At 37.6% G+C, this 19,244-nt stretch overlaps 1 protein-coding gene across 1 annotated transcript in view; it reads right to left on the reverse strand.

The window, feature by feature from the left end:
• Positions 1 to 16,926, reverse strand: part of LOC106955199 (spondin-1-like) — a gene marked incomplete at its 5' end in the record, with an annotated part of 25,992 nt that extends 9,066 nt beyond the window's left edge. Inside the window, 7 exons of the mRNA XM_015045225.1 lie at positions 208 to 375; positions 2,089 to 2,259; positions 7,810 to 7,992; positions 10,316 to 10,391; positions 10,623 to 10,763; positions 13,065 to 13,266; positions 16,862 to 16,926. Of these exons, the coding sequence (XP_014900711.1) occupies positions 208 to 375; positions 2,089 to 2,259; positions 7,810 to 7,992; positions 10,316 to 10,391; positions 10,623 to 10,763; positions 13,065 to 13,266; positions 16,862 to 16,926 (1,006 nt within the window). The remainder of the gene's footprint in view (positions 1 to 207; positions 376 to 2,088; positions 2,260 to 7,809; positions 7,993 to 10,315; positions 10,392 to 10,622; positions 10,764 to 13,064; positions 13,267 to 16,861) is intronic.
• Between the last annotated feature and the right edge of the window lie 2,318 nt (positions 16,927 to 19,244).

Below are 19,244 nucleotides of genomic sequence, written 5' to 3' on the forward strand. Positions count from 1 at the left end.
TAGTTAAAAGCCAGTTTGAATAAAGTTTTTTTTTTTTTTTTTTTTTTTCTTCAAAAATCAACAGAACCAAGACAGCACAAAGATGGAAGCAAAGCATTGTACAATCTGGACAAAAGCATTGATGTCCTCTGGTCTTAAATTTTGCTTGAGGAACGATTATCAATTTTTGTCTCAAACTCATAAAAGTAAGAATAACTGCGAACTCACGGCATTCTGGCATCATGCACTTCTCCACCTCGGCCACCTCGGTTTTACACATGGATCCGTCTATAGGGGGCATCTTCACCATGCGCTCACGTCTTCTCATGCCAACACCGCAGGTGATGCTGCAGGGGTCCCACTCTCCCCACTCTGTCACTACACAGCTGCTGGGAGCTGTGGGCAGCGAAACGAAAACAAAAACAAAAAAAAGCTAAACTAGAACTTCCAAATTAAACACTTTTGCTTCATCTCAAATGAACGAAATGCTCACTCTTTTAGTTAAATTTTTTAATTCTGCAGAAATTATGGGATATAACAATAGGGTTTCCAAAATGCCTAGATCTGAATGGGTCATAGCAGTGACATTCATAAAGGCTGTTTTTTTTTTTTTTTTTTTTCTCTTTGACAGCCTGGTCAGATCTGAAGTTTTGTGATTAAAGCTACTTACAAAGTGATGATGGTTGAATAACCTCTTAAATATGAACCGTTTCTGCCACACACAAGAGTCTGTTAAAAACCTGAACTGAGTTTTTAGCAAATGGTTTAATATTTCAGATCAGAGCTGCAGAAAATGTAAAAATAAAATCGGAATATCACACTGTGCACACTGATGGAAGAAATACTTTAGTAAATGAATGAATATACTTTATTAATCCACTATTCACAACAGATGTAAAAGTAAGATTCAAGCTTAATTAGTGCCGTAAAATGTAAATTCTAAGGTTAAAAAAAAAGAAGAAAAAGATCTAAATATTTTAGACAAGCATCAAGACAGGGAGAATTGTAAGGAAATTCTTCCAGCTGTTCTTATTGCTACTGATTACTTATGCAAGACCGTGTTCCTCAGAGAAACCCATTATGATTGAAAAGGAGCATAAGGCTTAATAACAGGGTGTGAATAGCAGTGGAGAGTGTAGAGAGCCAGAAGTGCCTCTGCAGGCGACCTGAATCGTATCCAAGCAGCCAGTGGGGATTAATGAGACCTGACCAAACACGTGTCTGATTTTGGTTGATCAAACGCCAGATGTGCTGCTGTTTTGGACTGTTATATTAACTGCTGTTATATTACAGACAAAAACAATCCAAGTATGACTTTACAATGCCCTGAAAAGCATAGAGGGCACAGAGGATTGTCCAGCCTGCAGCTCTGTGATGCCATGCTCTTTCCAGGCCTATAAAGAATTATGCTATAAAATCTATACAATGTTTTCCTGGATCACTTCTGTAAAGAAAAAAACTAATTACTGTTTCCAAGTGTACTTGCAGTTGTTTAGAGGCGATAGACTTAAACCTCAATACTCAAATTTATTTTATTTAATTTGAAAGAACAAAAGAAAGAAATGCATTTTTGACAAGTGGAAGGAAAGGAAACTTTATGACAAACAGGAAACTGAAAAGTGTGGTGAGAATTTATAGTTAGCGTCCTTTACAATGATACCCCTCAATAAGATCTGGAAGAAACAATTGGTTTCACAAATCAACAGCTTATTCCCAGTATAAATTCAAGGCCTTCAGATGTATGGATTTTTTTTTTTTTCAGCATGAACAGAAGAACAGATGTGAAGAAGAACAGAGCTACATACTGTATAGGAACATTGTAAAATTCAGGACTTTTCTGGTTTTTGCAAAACCATGTGATATGATATTTTCACCTCAACTTTGTGTTTGTCTATCACCTAAAACCTAAATAAAGTACAACAAATGTCCAGAGAGTAAAAACCGCTGTGAATTTTAGCTATCAGGAAACAGAGAGGAGCTGTTAACCGGCACATCATTGGCACATTAATGTAACCTGTGATTTTTTTTTTTTTCTTATTTTGATCTAATTTACTACATAAAGATCTAGACACAGTGATACAAGCACTGTGTCACTGAAGGCAGACTCACAGCATTCGTCGTTGACAACGCATTTCTCAGTCTCCTCAGTCTGAAGCTGACAGAGCGAACCGTCCTCAGGATACTGTTTGACGTATCGCTCTCTGGACCTCATCCCCATCCCACAGGAAACACTGCAAGCAGACCAGCTGATCCACTCCGACATCATGCACGTCGAAGGCTCTGTCAATCGGGATAAGAAACAGATACTTTTTAAAGTACATGGTATTTTTTTTCTCTTTGCATTTGACAAAGAGAAATGTGTGTGTTCTGTGAAATGACAGAATACACACAGATTCTTCTGAGCTCAGAGACTCGGAACAGATCTGTATAGAAATGTGTTACAAAAGCAAATTAATATTTCTCAAAATTTTTACGTCAACAGCAGACAAGTCATGAAAAAAACATTTTCTTGACAAGTTTTTTTTTTTCCTTCTGATTTTACAACTTGAGATCAAAATATACTGATTATTAATGCTAACAGTATGAAACTCCATTAAAAATATATAATAAAATACAAGTAATGAATGGCTTTTCTTGGTATCACAAAAATGTGGTTCCCAAAAAAAATTACATTTGTTAAGTGTTCTTTTTAGTTCAAAGTAAGTTAATCGTCATCTAAATTTCATTATGGATATCAATTTTTAACATCCACGAAACAAGTTTAAAATTTATTTGACAAAATTTGCAAACTGAAGAAAGAACAAAAGTGAAAAAAAAAAAAAACATATTTGTGCTTTTGTACAAAAAAGCCCAATTAAGAAAGACGGATTTAATCAAAAAGTCAGAAATGCTGATATATACTGTATACGTTTCTTAAAATTAATTGCTACACCCTCAGTCAAATAGGTGTTCACCTCAACTATCACTGTAGATGAGAGCCATCTTATGTTTATATTAAATAGAGCACTTTTGAATCAGAGAAGCTGTTTTGAGTTCAGATATTGAATGGATGTGAAAATCTGCAGGTATGATTTGTATGTTTGACCTAATGCAAACTTTACTTAATAAATAACATTGACTTTTTTTTTTTGCTTGTTTAGCTGTGATTCACTTCAGCCTTTACTGTCAACAATATTTACTGAAACATAATCAATCTGATATACAGAAGTTCAATGTTAATAGATGTTTCTGGTATCTATTAACATTGCGTTGACATTTCCCCTAAATGTCAAGCAAAACATTAAGTGAAATAAGCTACAACTTTTTCTAAGCCGTCTAGACTCATCACTAATAGATACAAAGGCAGCTAAACTTTAAAGAAAAAGTTTGAAATGCATTAAGAAGGGCTGTGGACTTATTGATGATGAGCACCTTTAACACTTAGTAAGGTCTGGCTGGTTGGAAGAAAAATATAAAGAAATAAGGTGTTTTATTATAGTGACCAGAAATCTGCCACATTTCACTATGACCCAGGCTTCTGAAAAAGCCTCCACCATGATTTCAGACTAGGATAAAATAATATGTTATCTCACAAACAATGTCCCCGAGATCTTAAAATTATGGAAAATTTAGAACCAGGAAATGTAATCACCAAACTGTTTCAATTACTGAATACATGTGAAATGCTTCTTATATGTACGAATGTATACTTGCACGACAGACTTAACAAGTTTGTGTCATTTGTGGCCTTTATTGATTAAAAGCTTCACAGGGAGAAGGTCAGGGAGAGAAAGGGAAACGCGCAGTAAATGACCCAAAGTCTGGAATGAAAACCACGACAGTTTTGTGGAGGACTGTAGCTGCTATGTACACGTGTGTGCTGTAGCAATGAACCATGCGGCACCCCGACGTAAGTGAACTTTGGCCTTTCAAAGCATGAATCACGATCGTTTAGAACTTTAAACAGATATCACGGTGTAGTCTTTTCATCCTTCAGTTTCTGTAGTTTAAAGAAGGAAATATAGATAAATAGATTTTTTTTCTCTCTCAGGTTAAAAGAAAGGTTTGAAAAACAGGTGAAGGTATTTTGGTCTTGGTCAATAACCATTTACCTCCCATGAGGTAAATGGTTATTGCACCCCGAAGCTAGAAGCTCTGAATCGGACATGTCCATTCTGATCATCATGTGAAATGCAGTTGCAATGTTTCTGGTTCATTTTGCTACTCAATCAAACCCATTTGTCATCGTCAATTGTTAATACATCCCATGCTTTCAGTGCAGGTTCAAAGAGCACAAACATGCTGCTGGAATCCAGGATCACACCAGGGACCTTTAGATTTTCAGTCAAACGCTCTCCGAATTGAACAGTTTCAAAGCCTGCATGACAGGGATGTCTGTGCCTTGTCCCCTGGTCGCAGGACACCTGTCCCTACACCCTGAATTTTCCATGCAGTTGCTTGATAGCAGCCTCTTCACTAAGCTCAAAGTTTAAAAGAGGCATTTTCAAAGAGCTCTCCTTTCACAGAAATGACTTCAACTCCATTTTTCCTTGGGGACTGTCCTATTCACAGCCAGGGTCTGAGAGAGCCTAAGTCAATATGTATGACCTCTGCTTGGATAAGGTGAATAGTGAACTGCTGCCTCCGAAGCTTAATGAGGCTCAGCTCTGCCATTTTTCCCATCACTATTAGTCAGGGTGGTGCTTCACGACCCCACTTTTATTTGCTTGTGGAAAGACACTGTAAAACCTTAACTGCTTTCGACTGAAACAAGCCCTCTGAGATAGGAATAGATAACGTATCACAAGTGTAAAAAGGGAGGCTGTCAAAAGCAGATGATTATGTGGGAATAGACCTTGTAAATTGGAGGTTTTCTTTGGGAATGATCAATGAACTCTGACAAACATAAATGAGCCTTTCTTTGACTAACAACACTTGACTCTCGTACACTTCCAACAAACTGATGTTGCTTACCAGCTGCAGCCTAATAAAGCAGAACTAAGCGAATCATTAATAAAAGATACAGGTATCTCAAGCTCAGTAGGGCCTCCAGAGAGTCGGAGTGTTTCCCTGGAATATTAATCATCCTGAGCGTTGCTTCCCATCCTGCCCCAGCATGGACCCCACAATTATCAATCTCCCACCACACACTAATGGAGCACTAAATGAAAACAAAGGAGAGGTGCTTGGGAATAAAAAGCTATCTGTGTTGCTGTCTAATAATCGATAAAGGGTGTAGTGGAGGATAGAAGCGTGGGTGTCTGTGAGAAGCTCCTTTAGCCTTGAACTGTTTCACTTGTCTAATCACTAAAAGACTTCCTGGGAGTGAAAACTGGGGACCTGAGGAGACAGCGAAGACAGGCACTCCCTTTCAGCACTTGTTCCAGATGCTTTCAATAAAAATTGGACAAAAGCAAACTTCAGGCATTTTGCGATAATGTGTGTGCTTCTTCAGCAGCATCATCATCTCTACCTTGCAGGACAAGAGAAGCAACTTGACAAATTGGGGATTAACTTTTTGCAATTTGCCAGAAGAGAATAAATAAGAAACACAGTTAAAGGCTGATGTTAATTTGTGAGCACCTTGAAATTTAACAGAGATCTGAGTTATTAAATATGTATTTTTAACTTGCCTGCTGTGTGTATTAGTCCCAATTATCCTTCAGAAAAAAAGACAGTTGTTTTTGTTTTGTTTTTTTCTTTGCTCTGGTTAGGTTTGACATAACGATGAACACATGGAGTGTTGATTTCTTTGATCCTCAGAAAACATAATCAAATCCCTGTTTAAAGATCCTAGAAGCTGAGCACTGATGGGATTTAACTGCTAATCCTCACAATTTTACAATGTGGTTATTAGTCTTTATGCAACATGGGATTTCTGTGTACATTCATTATTTGTCTATCAACCTCAAAGATCTGTGACCTTATTAGGACCACTTTTTTGTCAAATTGCTGTTGATTCTCCTTTGCACATCTTAGTGGGAAGAGCGGTTGTCCTGATCTGATGAAAAAGCATTTTGAGTCATCAGGATGGAATGACAATTTGCGCTCGAGAATCACATTTGTTTGACAACTACAACTTGGGATCGAGTTTTTATTCTTCTCTAAATAACTTTAATCTAGGTAATTGCAAAGAAGGCTCAGATTCACAAGGAAAATTGTTGATGTGATCCAAGGCACGGGACAGCAGAACGGCTTTTTACCCTTGAAAAGCTGCTTAGAGGGTACTGGCAATTTGGCTTGATTTTCCACTTGTTTAGCGGATATGGAGAAGGGTTAGAAGGAGTTCAAGTATCATGGCGTCTTGTTCACAAATGATGGTGAGATTGAGCAGGAGATGGACGCCCACAGTGGAGGCTCACGACTCCGTTGTAACGCAGGTGTTGATCCCGTCTGTTGTGGTAAAGAAACAGCTATTGCAAAAAGCAAAGTTCATCTATGACCAAAAGCCATTGTGACTGAAAGAATGAGATCCCAGATTCAAGTGGCTGAAACACTTTGCTTCCACTGTAGGGTGGCTGAGGTTCGTTTTCAGAGATTGTGTAGGGAGGGAGAGGAGCTCTCAGTAGGGTATCTGCTCCTCTGCACCAGAAAGACAAAGCTGAGGTAGTTCAAACGTCAGCATTGGCCCTGTACCTTCAAGAACCAATTCACAGAATGGATTTAAAGCACTGAAAGAAAAGAAATCGTTTTTGGAGATATCTTCAAAAAGGCCTGACATTAAAATAGTTTGAACTAGTTTGAACATTAATCTGCCTGAGCATCCCAAACTCTGAGATAATTACAACACAAGAAAGTGCTGCTGTAAGCTGCTTAAACAAAACGTAAGTGTAATCCTCTTTTGATGTTTTGTGGAAACTACACTCATCTCCTCTTCTTTTGGGTAACCAAGCTATAGATGACATTGCTAGGTATTCAAGTGCGTTAAAAAATATAGTACCAAATGAGCTAAATTGTAAAAATAATATTTCTAGCTAGATATTTTTGATGATACAAAGCTCCCTTTTGTTTAACCAAAGACAGTAGTATTTTATGCTGCAATTTAAACAGAATATTGAAATGTGAAATATATGAATTTACAGTGAAAGGAAAAAAAGTAATTTTAAACTTACATATGTATTCTCTTCAGTCCATGTTTTTTTTTTATCAGACCTAAATTAACATTTTTATTTCAGACAAATATAACAACAGGAAATAAAAAATGTGGATTTTAAATAAATAATTTTGAGATTTAGGGAACCTTGTGCAACAGATTGTGAAGCTCAGGTTGGTCCAAAATGGGGAAGTCTATGTCAAAACGTGGACCCATTATGCAACTATTGGCCTACAAATAACTAGGCATGGTGTGGAAACTTCAAATCCAGACCAAACTCAGAACACAGTTGAAATAGCAATCTGGTGAAAACAGTGGGTCCAACTGTGGGCAGCAACTGGGCCACATGGTTAACCTTTACTGACGTTGTATGGGCATGTTTGTTTAATTACAAACATAAAAGAAGCCAAAAAAATAAACTTTTAAACTGCATAAATTCTAAATAAATTTTAGCTTACTACAAGATCTAAATACACCTAAGCTGCAGCTAGGATTTGTTATTGCCAAGTGTAATCAGCGCCTAACTCATAAATTTCCAAAGTATTGAAGTGGCTCAGCTGACCCCATTAAAAGGGAATTAAAGACTGCTTTCCTTCAGTTTAATGAGAGAAAATAAAGAATTATCCTGATCTGTATTTCAGCGGTGTAAGCCCAGGCTGTTCCATATGCACATAAATTTTACTTATGGACAGCAAGCTGCCACAGAATGCTTATTCTTTTTCAAAATCTTTGCATGCATTTCTTGTACGCCTTCTTACCCTCCATATTGCATCCCGGCGCCATGCAGGGCTGGAAGTCCTGGGTGTGAGGGCAAGGTACGCTGAGATCCAGCTGAGCCTTTAGCATCCTCTGCCTCATTCGGCGACCTTTGTCACAGGTGGCGCTGCTACAGGCTGACCAGGGAGACCAGGCAGAATAGATACACGTCTCCGGTGTGTCGTCTACGAAAGGCGGATGGACAGATCATGAAAGGGTAAGGACTAAGTTCATTTATTTCCCATTATTCGGGGGAAAGCCTCGGGTGAAACGGTCAATGTGGGAAGTTTAATTTGCATCTCAACAGATTAATACTCTATCTCACTGTGAATGAGACAGATTTCTCTTTCCGGTGCCGTGAGAATGAAGAAAATCACTTAACACCGAGTGTAAATGTGAGTACAGCACGTAGCAGACCACCAGAATCCCCCGAATCATATCCTAGCAAGAAAGGAGGCAGCAAGGGACTCGGGCTACGCACAAGACGAATGTGATTTGTGAATGTCTCATCCAATTATCAGCTGAAGCAGAGGTATGAGAAGCAGCGGGGCTATGAGCGTCAATTAAAGTTTCTCTCCTGGGACTTTGGAAAGGCAGGGAAAATGAGAGGAGGAGGTGAGAGTGAATATACTTTAGGACTACAGGGACGAACCGAAATGGACCCAGTTCCCTGGGATAACACACAATGGCAAAGGAAAATGAGGGAAGAAAAGAGCTGAAAAGCTAAAGAGAGGGATGGGTGGATCTGTTAAGTGAAAGCGTTAAAGGTCTGGGCTGACCAGAGGGAGCAGCCTGAATGGAACCTCTCCTCTTTAGAGGCATCCCACATAGAAGCGAGAAAGAAATCCTGGACATGTAGAGGGACAGAGAAAGTCAGGAAAAAGGGAAATGGGTCGTGACTCAATGGGGAAGAAATTTATTAGACAGCCGGTGATGCTTGCTAAGATTTTCGCCCTGCGTGCAAAATCTTGCACTCAACCAAAAATCGTTTCACGTAAAAACAGGTATTAGGCCGGAGTTGAGAGAGGAAAAATATTACACATCGAACGAGTTGTTCAGTGGGTTGAAAAACATCTGAATACTTTGACTGAAAAGAAGTAGAAAATGGGAAAATGGAGTCTAATTAGCTCTAATGACCTAGTTTGTTCACACAAAGGGTAATTTTACACCAGTTTCACACACACTCTCATACAAATATTTAAATCTAAATACTAATAAATACACAGTATATATATATATATATATATATATATATCCCTATGAATAGAATAGAATATGAGTTGTTTGAACTGGATGCTTTGACCATAAACATCAAAGACTCTTGTCACGCAAATTACAAAACATTCACAACACGCCTTAATGACAGATGCATTGTACCTGTAAAATATTGCTCAGTAACAAGAATTGGTTTGCTTCATGTAGAATCTCATCTCTGGGGCAGAAGAATCCAAATGGCTGACCACAGTCCAGATCCCAAATCACATATTTTTTCCCCATGTTCACAGTTGCATCACTTTTTTATATAACAGTAATTATAATGAGTACAGAGTTACAATGTGTCTACAGCTGATTTTATGTTCAATACTTTCTTGCCCACTCACTATGTTAAGGTGGATGGCAATCTCTTGCTAGGTTTCAAGTTTAGATGATGGACTGAACAATGCTTAGTGAGATGCCTTGGGATGTTGTTTTATAATCTGTCTCTTTTGTTACTTGCTATTGATTTATTTTTTCATCAATTTATGTTGTTTAAGTTTCTTAGACTTTTTCAAGAACAGCTGTACTTATGCTGAGAATAAATAAAACACAGGTGGACAAATTAGGAGACTTCTGAAGTCAGCTCCTTGCTTGTCAAATTACTGCATCCTTTTCTTTCTGTTTCATAGGAATCCATTAATTTGTTTCCTTGTATTTATAGTAAAGTACAAGATTCTTGTTGTTGTTTTATTGTGAAAAAAAAAAGAAAAAGAAATAAACATTTAAAGGGGTATGACTTTCCAAAGGCCCGCTATGCAGTGCTACTGTGCAGGGCTATCAATATCCAGATCAAAAAACCTTATTGGGTGTATTTGTGAAGGACAGGACCCTGAACCACGGCTGGTGCTCTGCAACAACAGGAGCTCCACCTTCACACAGCAGGTTGAAGCCAAAGGCCAGCTAGATCTATAAAGTTACTATTTGACCTCTAATCTTAGCTTCATCTCAAACCAGCTGTCTCTGCAGTGAACATGGTTTGCTTTCTCAAGCTTTAAAAGACTCAGTTTCAACACAGCCTCTGTGTTGAAACTAAAGAGGTTCAAATGTTGAATTTAAAAGGTTATGTAATAAATACAGACATCTGAAGAGAACCATTTTCCAGGAAGATGAAGGAAATATAAAATCAAGTAATAATAAGGCTTGAATTATTTAATAAACACTTCATAAACATCTTAAAGCTACTGTGTTGTGTGGGGGTTCATTTTCTGCTCAGCTGTAATACAGCGCGTCTGCTTGTCCATTTTGCTTTACCTTCCTCCTTCTCCTCCTGTCCAATATCGGCTACAATGTCGTCGATGGTGTCTGGCACCACATTACACTGTTCTCCCTGTAAACAGGAGGAAAGATAAGGATCACAGGGACTGTAGCTCCCAGATGTCGCTTTTAAGTCAAGTTATTACCAATGTCTAATCTATGGATCCTTCAAAGTTGGACCAGATCTATGCCATAAAAAGAATATCTAGATTTTTGCACATAAAACCATCGATTGTTTTATGGGCATGCCTATTTTCTATGTCATTGACAGTAACACAATATGCATATACGGTGAATCTTTTACCTTTCTAGCAATACGTTCCACCATTACCCGAGCCACTGGAGTAATTGCGCCCCCTTCTGGGTCGTAGAAGGGGCTCTGAGGGTGGTCCAGACTGGTCAGAGGCCGGATTTTCTCCTGAGGAACAGTGGGCTTGTTTGGTGACTGAAAAACCACAAGGAAAAAGTGTCAGTGATCTGTAAAATGCTGTGAAATAATAGTAAATCAAAAAGCAAAAATCAGCAACTGCATACAACATAAGTTTTCATATTCAAGAGGTGTTTGAAGTTTTTTTTTTTTTTTTTGCCACCTTGCAGCATTAATTGAAACAATAAACATGTATCATTTTGAATCACTGAAATGTCTCAAAGCAACACAATTCTGTAAGTATTGAAAATTTCTAAAAAAGAAAAAAAATCTTATAAAACAACTAAAAATATGTACCTATTTAGAAGATTTCATCTGAATCTGGTGTACAAATATGTATGTTTTGTACATATTTGTACATACAACCATATCTTTACTAACCGATACTGTGTATTTTGTATGCTGTACATCAGATGTGCCCAAGAGAGGAGAGTACAGGTTTGAAACAATGGTTAGTAATTGAAAATAAGAAGCTGAAATTTGGAACCAAGAAGTCATTCATGAAACCAGAACACTAATCCAATTGCAGCATAAAATGACTGAATGATTGTAAAACAAGCTTTTCAAAAAAAGCACAATGACATTATTATTCCTTGATGATGAGAACAACTTAGTCACAATTTGTCAAAAAGAGTCAATAAAAAAGTTATAATGCAACAATAACCCATAGATTTTATTAGCAGCCAGAATGGCAGGTGTTTTATTATTTGATCTCTGCCATGCATCAGTGATTCCCTTCCTACTCTGCTTTAATAAGAGAGACGCAGCTCTCTTTTCAGGTGAGTCAAAGCGTGTGTTTTCTGATGCACTTAAAAAGAAAATGTAAAGAAAGAAACATGACAAACATCAATGACAGCAAACAACATGACCTATTAAAGTCAACATGCAGCTTTACTGGGTGCGTTTCATCATTTTGACCAATACTATGGATGAATGAATACTTTAGCAACATTATGTTTTTCATCAATTGAAAGTTTTTTTTTTTAAACCATGACAATATTTCTATGTTCTATGAGTTTGAAGACAGGAAAATTCTTCAAACTCACATCAATCTTAAGAAAGATCAAAAATAAAATCCCACGGTTTTGTCTTTGTTCTACTATTAACCTGACTTTCATAAAGAATAACTTTCCCCTGCTGTGAGTGCTAATGCTTGCAGAAGTGACACTACCAAAAAGCTCACAAGGCTAAAATGAAGCTCTGAACACTGAAGAAACACTTCGCCTTTCAAAAGTAACACACCTGGCTTCATGTGAGTGAGACTTTTGGAAAGTATTTACCATCTCTCCTCTGCGGGATGAGATCCATGCGTATTCATGAGTACACAAGCTATAAATAAATTGCTCTAGTCTCAAAACACTTGGTGAATATGGATAAGCCTCTTTCATACCATGACTGCAGAATCTAAAGACACCTTTCACAGTACCAGAAAGCGAAAATGAAAAGCACTCGGTTGCTGTGTTTTATAAACAGACTGATTTAGACCTACTGCCTGTGGTCCTTCCATCATTGTACAGAGTAACATGTAGAAAGTCTATAGGTTTGATAGACTGCCCTTAAAAAGATGTTCGGTATAAGCTAACATTCCAACCTTGCTGCCTCTTATGGAAGATGTAAGCTTCCATTTACCATCACATACAAATAACTTAAGTAAATACAAAATGGAGCTGTTATGTCTGCTAGCTCCAAGTCAGGCCAAACAGACAACTGCGATGAATAAAGAGGAGGAATTGTTGTATCACGTAAACTAACAAAGGTCATTCACAAGTGGAAAATATTTCAAGCACGGTGGTGATGATATGGGCTTGTTAGGATCTTTGCACACCGAGTTACTTAAGTTTACTATGAACTCTTCTGTAAGCCAACATTTTCAACTGTCTGACAGCTGATGATTGTCCCAAACTGGGTTATAAACAGGACAATAATCCCAAGCACAACAGCAAATGTACAACAGGATAAATGAAACAGAAAGGACTCAAAGTCCAGCAATGTTCCCCTTAACTGGACTGAAATGCTAAAGCTGCATTTTGAGAGACCATTAACAAGATAAATCCTAATTGTCTGACAACATTTGTCTATTGCTTCATGTTTCACTGTGATGGCAATGCTGAACAGCAAAGACGTCAGTAATGCGTCTCTAATGTGACCACGTTTCATTTTTTTCACTTAATGACCCGTTTTCCTCACTGATGTTGTGATTCCTTATTGGCTGTCGTGATGACAGGCTTTATAAATTGTCAACAAGATGCTTCTTTGTGGCAGGATTCTTAATTTGGTAGTTATCACTGTCTGACATAAAAAGATGTAATAAAATAGTACCTCATATGTGACACCGCTGTCTGTGCCTGCATCCCACGGTATGAGATCTGCGACAAGTCTCTGGACCCAGCCACAGTCCTTGGTACAAAGGTCCTCTCCGGACAGCCCCACGTTCCAGTCTGGGCTGGGCCCGAGCATAGTCAGGAAGGACATAAGGTGCCGGGTCTGATCCACAGAAAACTCTGCCGAGGGAGCAGCTCGCCTGATTTAGGTGGTGAGAAAATAAAACATGTTAATGTTTCACATCGTCAGAGACGTTTTATTATCACACACAAATAACTGAAGTAAAACCACAATGCAGTTTTGAAATAATGATTTCATTTATTAAAGATAAAAGTTATCCAAATCATTAACGCTCTGCATCAAAAGTAATCGCCTTCTAAAGCTAATAACTGGTTTAGTCACCCTTGGCGGCGGCAAGTACAATCGAGCTTTTCTCATGACTGGCAATCAGTTTTTTCACCACATTTGGGGGTGATCAAAAACAAATGGCTGCATAAGGTCATACCACAGCAATCATATTCAAATCCAGACTTTGAGTTGGCCATTGCAAAACCTTCAATTTTTTTGGAAATTGTGCCAAAAAGTCTTGTTGTTAAAAATCTTGTTTTAACAACTGACAATCATCCATTTGCATAGTGCTTAAAATCAGTCTTCTTCTGTTAACCATGTTACCTGAGAGAAAGCGTGCCATCATCATCGGTTCACAGCAAAAGATCATCACAGGCAATAATATTGCTTCCCGTGAAACTTAGCATAAATTAATCTTTTGCTAGAATCGTCAACAACTCCAAGAAGGAAGCTTGTACTGCAGTGAAGGAAACGTCAAGCCACCCAAGGCAGGCCACTAAGTGCAATATTCTAAAGATGACTGAACTGAGGGATCGGATTGCTGTCAGTGCAGAGATTGCTCAGGAGTCACAGTTGTTTCACTGAGAGTTTTGGATTCTGGCCTTATGCCAGGAGGGACAGAAAAGAAGCCACTTCTCTCCAAGAAAACCATCAAGGCCAGGCTGACACATTGCAAGAAGTTCCAGGAAATGTCAGCGAAGAACTGGGATAACGTTCTTTTTCTGATGATGGCCCCTTCAGGCTCTTTGGAGAAGAAAATGTGAATAGAAAAGGTTAATATTACCATAAGTCCTGAATCATCAGTCAGTAAGTCAGCAAGGCAGGCTAAAGCCATTCATGTCTGGGTTTGTCTCTCATCAAAGGCGGTCGGTTCACTTACTAGTAAAAGTACTTACTACTTAGATTTAGCCAAAAAACACTTTGATGAAGAAAAATTGGGATCCTAACATTGTCCAAGACCGAGTTCTGCAATTTTTGCACAAAAACAAGGAACATTTTTGAAATTAAACCTTTTTTTTCAGCTTGAAGTGTTTCAAAGATCAAAAAAACACACCTAAAACAGAAGAGTTAATGAAAAGTCAAATATCTGTTAGCCTCAAAAACTTTGTCCAGGTCTGTAATTTATTCACATACATAATCATTTGCAAATTCAGGAAATCTTTGGAATCTCAATTAATTGCATGTAAATGTAACAGTTTACATGTTTTGACCTCTGACCCCCGTTAGACTGCTAATTGCTTGATAATTGCATCCACAAAATAGCTAATCAGAAGCTGAAAATGTCTGTTTATGCTGAAATCATCTTGCGAAGCCATAAAGCCAAGGCTGCATTGAGACATCCGGGAAAGAATTAGGTTGCAAGAGCTTTTGTTAGGGCCTTAAACTTTTTATTCTAACTCATACACGGGTCAAAAACATTACATCTCAGCAAACACAGTTGCAGAATAGAAACAATGTTTCAGATTCTCTGAGAGTGTGACTGCAGGTGCATGCAAATATGTGACTGCTGGTAGTCATAAAAATAAGAGTTCCACAAGCTATCACAAATTGCTGACAATTCGAGGAAGGGCAATTAAACAGATGTTTAGTGAAAGATACACAAGAGTCGGCGTGTAAGTGAGTGTGCACATAAAGCCTCCAGGGCTGCAGTCGTGATAAGATCCTAATTGCTCTTGAACTAATTCTAGAGGATGCTGGTGTGTTAATATTCAAACAAGTCAGCACGCCACTTACCAAGCATATAAACGATGCCGACAGAAAACAATAAGGTTTATTAATATTCATGCACAACAATAGCTCATTGATTGTGCTGGAGCTGAAACTTTATTCAAACAACTTCTATGTTCTGCTTATTAATTGTGCTAATTGCTACTTATGATGCAGATTAATTCTGCCATTCATGTATAAACCACATCATCTGAAGATACATCCAGGACAAAGGAAATAAAGTGTCTCATGCTTTTCTTTTGATCATCTGTTACAGATGATGAACTTTCTTTGTTATTTTTAGTCATGTTTGTTTGGTTTGTTGGTTCTTGGAATATGCTTTGAATAATTGTGTAGTCGTCTCCATGTAGTTTCTCAACAAAATATAATCATCCGTTTCTTTGTTTGTCTCAAAAGTAAAGTCGAGGTTGTCCAGACTTCTGAGTGTTCAGTGAGCAAATAATTTTTTTTTTCAACAGAAGTTACAACAAAATGAGATGAACACATTTCTTCAAGAAGCAAGATGAAAACATGTTTGCTCACACCTACCTAGCAAATACCGCACATATACGAACACATGCACAGTTGCTGCAGCATAAGTCCCATCTTTCCACTAACATCTGTTTTTCAATCACTAACACATTCTAAGAAGCACAACAAAGATCAGCAAATAACTGTTTAGCTTCGGTGAATTAAACTAAGCTTTATTATGAATCGAAGGATGCCACTCACCTCCAGCAATTTCCTAGGTATCGGAAATAGTTAAAATATTAGTATTTGGTCAAAATAATGAAAAAAATATGTACACCTGTGTATTTTTTTTTTTTTTTTTTTTGTTGATCCCAAACTTTTGCTGGGGAAAGCCATCTTTATTGCTCAATTTTTGTTTCAATCCATTGGTTCAGAACCTTGTCTTATGTGTTCCAACAACTGAGGAGGTCTGCTACAGCCGCTCTTCTAGATCATTTCAGATCCCAATCTGAATGCTAACAAGTTTTTAGTTTCGGCAGAAACACAAAGTGACAACTTGTTATTGCTGTGCTCACATACAATTAAGAGAATTGTCCTTAGACAATTAGAGTTACATTAAAAAACAGCTTCCTGACTAATCTGCAGGAATAAAGGTAACACTAAGGTGACACTAACGTGATGCTAATATTAATTAATAATACCAAGGACTGAAAGTGTTACAATTTAATAAATGAATAAGCCATCATATGAACATTTTGATAGAATAATATAAACAAATATGTTTGATATTGCAATAATTTGTAAAGAATACAAATAACTGAGCACGTTTACAAATCATTAAGACATCAGTTAATAGTGTTTCTAGGACATACAAGTATTTCAGTAAGTATTTAAGAATAATATTTAAATTCACATGCCTGTGTTAAAGCATAGTGTCAATTGAATTATTTATTTCAACAGCCATACAATTCAAATTCAGTTAAGAAGACTGATACTATCAGAAAGTGTGAAGAACTTTAAATACCCACATTGCTGAACACAGTAGTAAATTCAGAGGCAAGAATATGAATTATCCAGTAGCTATATATGTATATAATGATTCTATTTCCTTCACTGTATATTGGAGTTGGAGAAGTGCCTCACAATCAGCAAAACACTTTAAAAAACAACAAATAAATACTCCTGGTTTACACACTTTTCACTTATATTTCTGTTTAATCTCATCTCTTACAGAAGTACCCTCTGTTTTGAAATTGTGTGATACTTACAGGTTAAGTGGCTGCCATGCTGGCCACTGAGCTTTGGTTTTAATGACGGTCAGCACTTCATCACCCTGGAAAGAAACAGATGGAGTGAAGAGTGGGTGTTACGCAGTGTAATGTGCTTCTAAATGTACAATCGCAGAGGGAGAGAAAAGAAACATTCACGGGGAAAAGACGAAAATTGACAAATTGACATGACTGGTGGGGAGAAAATCTCATTCAAGGACAGCATAGTATATCCCAATTTTCTTAGGCTTAAGAGTGTCGGTAAAGTGGGAGTGATTATGACAAAATGGTCCTCAGGTGTTTTGCTTTAGATGTCTTTGACTCTACATGGTGACGTCACTGTGCCCCCACCAGTCTGGTTGTTGTTTTTGCAGCTTTACAGCCACTTTATGTACTGCGGCATGCTCTTTCCATTACTATGAACCCCAACAAATTATTCAGCCAAAAAGCAGGAGAAAAAATTATAGATTTTGCCTAATCTTGAAGAAGTTAATTATAGAGGAAGGGAATTTGAAGTTTTAAACACACCTTTACAGTTCGACAAATATCCTTAATGCAATCTCAAATTCTCCATCTGTTACACTTTCTCAGACACGCAGAAAGAAAAACTTTTTATCTGGTTGACTGAAGGTTACAATCTTCTCTATGAGGCTGAATGAAGAAAAAAACAAGTTCAGGCTGGAGCATGGATGTGTGTTGTGTCTTCTGTTTGAGTTTGTGTGGCTAAAAACAATTTTAACAAGTGAGTGTTCATTTTCTCTTTCGAGCATCCTGGGGCTTTGAGGCTTCAGTGGCTTCAGACCTCACCCTACACTTCCACACACACACACACACACACACACGCACGCACGCACACCCACGCACACACACAGCAAAGCAACAAACAGTCACATATAGTCAGAAAGACACACACAAGTACACGCACACAGATATGGAGACAAATACAAAAACACCCATAGAGCAAGAATCAAAAAACAGTTCCAGCAAAGTGACAAGAAGTCAAGAGGAACAGAATCATAAACACATTAATCAATGTGCAATGGACAGAAATCCAGACAGGAGCGATTTCAGGCAAAGCAATAACTAAGATCCTAATCATACATTTCCTTCTGCAGCAAAGCCATTTCATGAGGAGAAAAACTATTTATTCGACTTTTCTGGATTTGGCATCTTTTCAAATAGAAGAGGTCTTTGCATGAGAACGTCACAATTGAATTCAATAGAGCAAGCAAAAATAAAGGCATTTGTTTTGATTTATGCAATTTTTTTTAATAGATGTAACGACAATAAAGTAGCTACAGGTGTATAATTCTGAACTGAGACTAATAAAGTATTGGCAATAAAAATTATTGGTGACATCCAAACAATTCAAATTGTTTCCAGAGATGTTTAAGGTGAGAAAGAAACAATGAGATATTTGGCCACAGTGGTAGGAATAATGTGTGGAAGACTTAAGAGCACTGTATAGCTGTCGATTATGGATGGGCAGTATGGACTTAAATATTTTTCAAAATACTTTATATTTATTGTGACAACCATAAAGTGATAACAAAAACCTCCCATGAAGTCGTTTTTAGCAATACATTGTATGTTATTGTGCATCACTGCATAAACGCCTCATGAACACAACACTTGCTCTAACTCCTCCCCCTGCAAACAGAACCAAACAGCCATTTACTAATAATGAGTAGGCTGTTTCTGGGCACCATATAAGTTAACTGGTGTGATTTCAAAGACAACAACAACTGTCATTTAAAAAATATTCTTATTTATTGTTGCACTAATGGAACTAACAAAAGAATATGAAGACAAACTATCACTAGTTTTTGGGTGATTGTTGTCACAATAAATCAATATTCTCACTGTGATAAAACATGAATCATAATGAAGATAAACAGTGGGATAACTGCTCATCTCTACTCTCAATTATGACGACACTGTGCTGCCACCTCGTCTGGCGAATTGCACAAATAATAAAATACCAAACAGAAGCTCAAGTCGCTTGTTTTGCGTTGCATTTTGTCCAGTACACGTCAGCAGTTCAAAAGTAAATTGCTAATTCTTTGACCTACACGTCAATTATTTCAGCCACATATCAACAATTTGGTCTGTTTTGTACAATTTAAGTGGATGGCATAATGAAATCTCAATCAGATTAACCACTGTTAGAGAGTCAGTCAGTCATGCTTAAATTTTTCAACTCGTCTCAGCAATTTGGTTCTTGGACCAGCATTCATTACCACACAGCCAAGGCTTTTCCTCAGTAAAGGATAAAAGAAAAGCATTCTCTGACAGTCACACTGTCCTGCACATTTTAGCTGAAAACACATGGCACAAAAAGCTTTGGGGAGGCTGTTTGGGAATGCAAATTTCTCTGTAATGG

The sequence above is a fragment of the Poecilia latipinna genome, unplaced genomic scaffold (genome assembly GCF_001443285.1).
Source record: "Poecilia latipinna isolate Pla-1442-1.1 unplaced genomic scaffold, P_latipinna-1.0 Scaffold714, whole genome shotgun sequence".
Classification (NCBI taxonomy): Eukaryota; Metazoa; Chordata; class Actinopteri; order Cyprinodontiformes; family Poeciliidae; genus Poecilia; species Poecilia latipinna.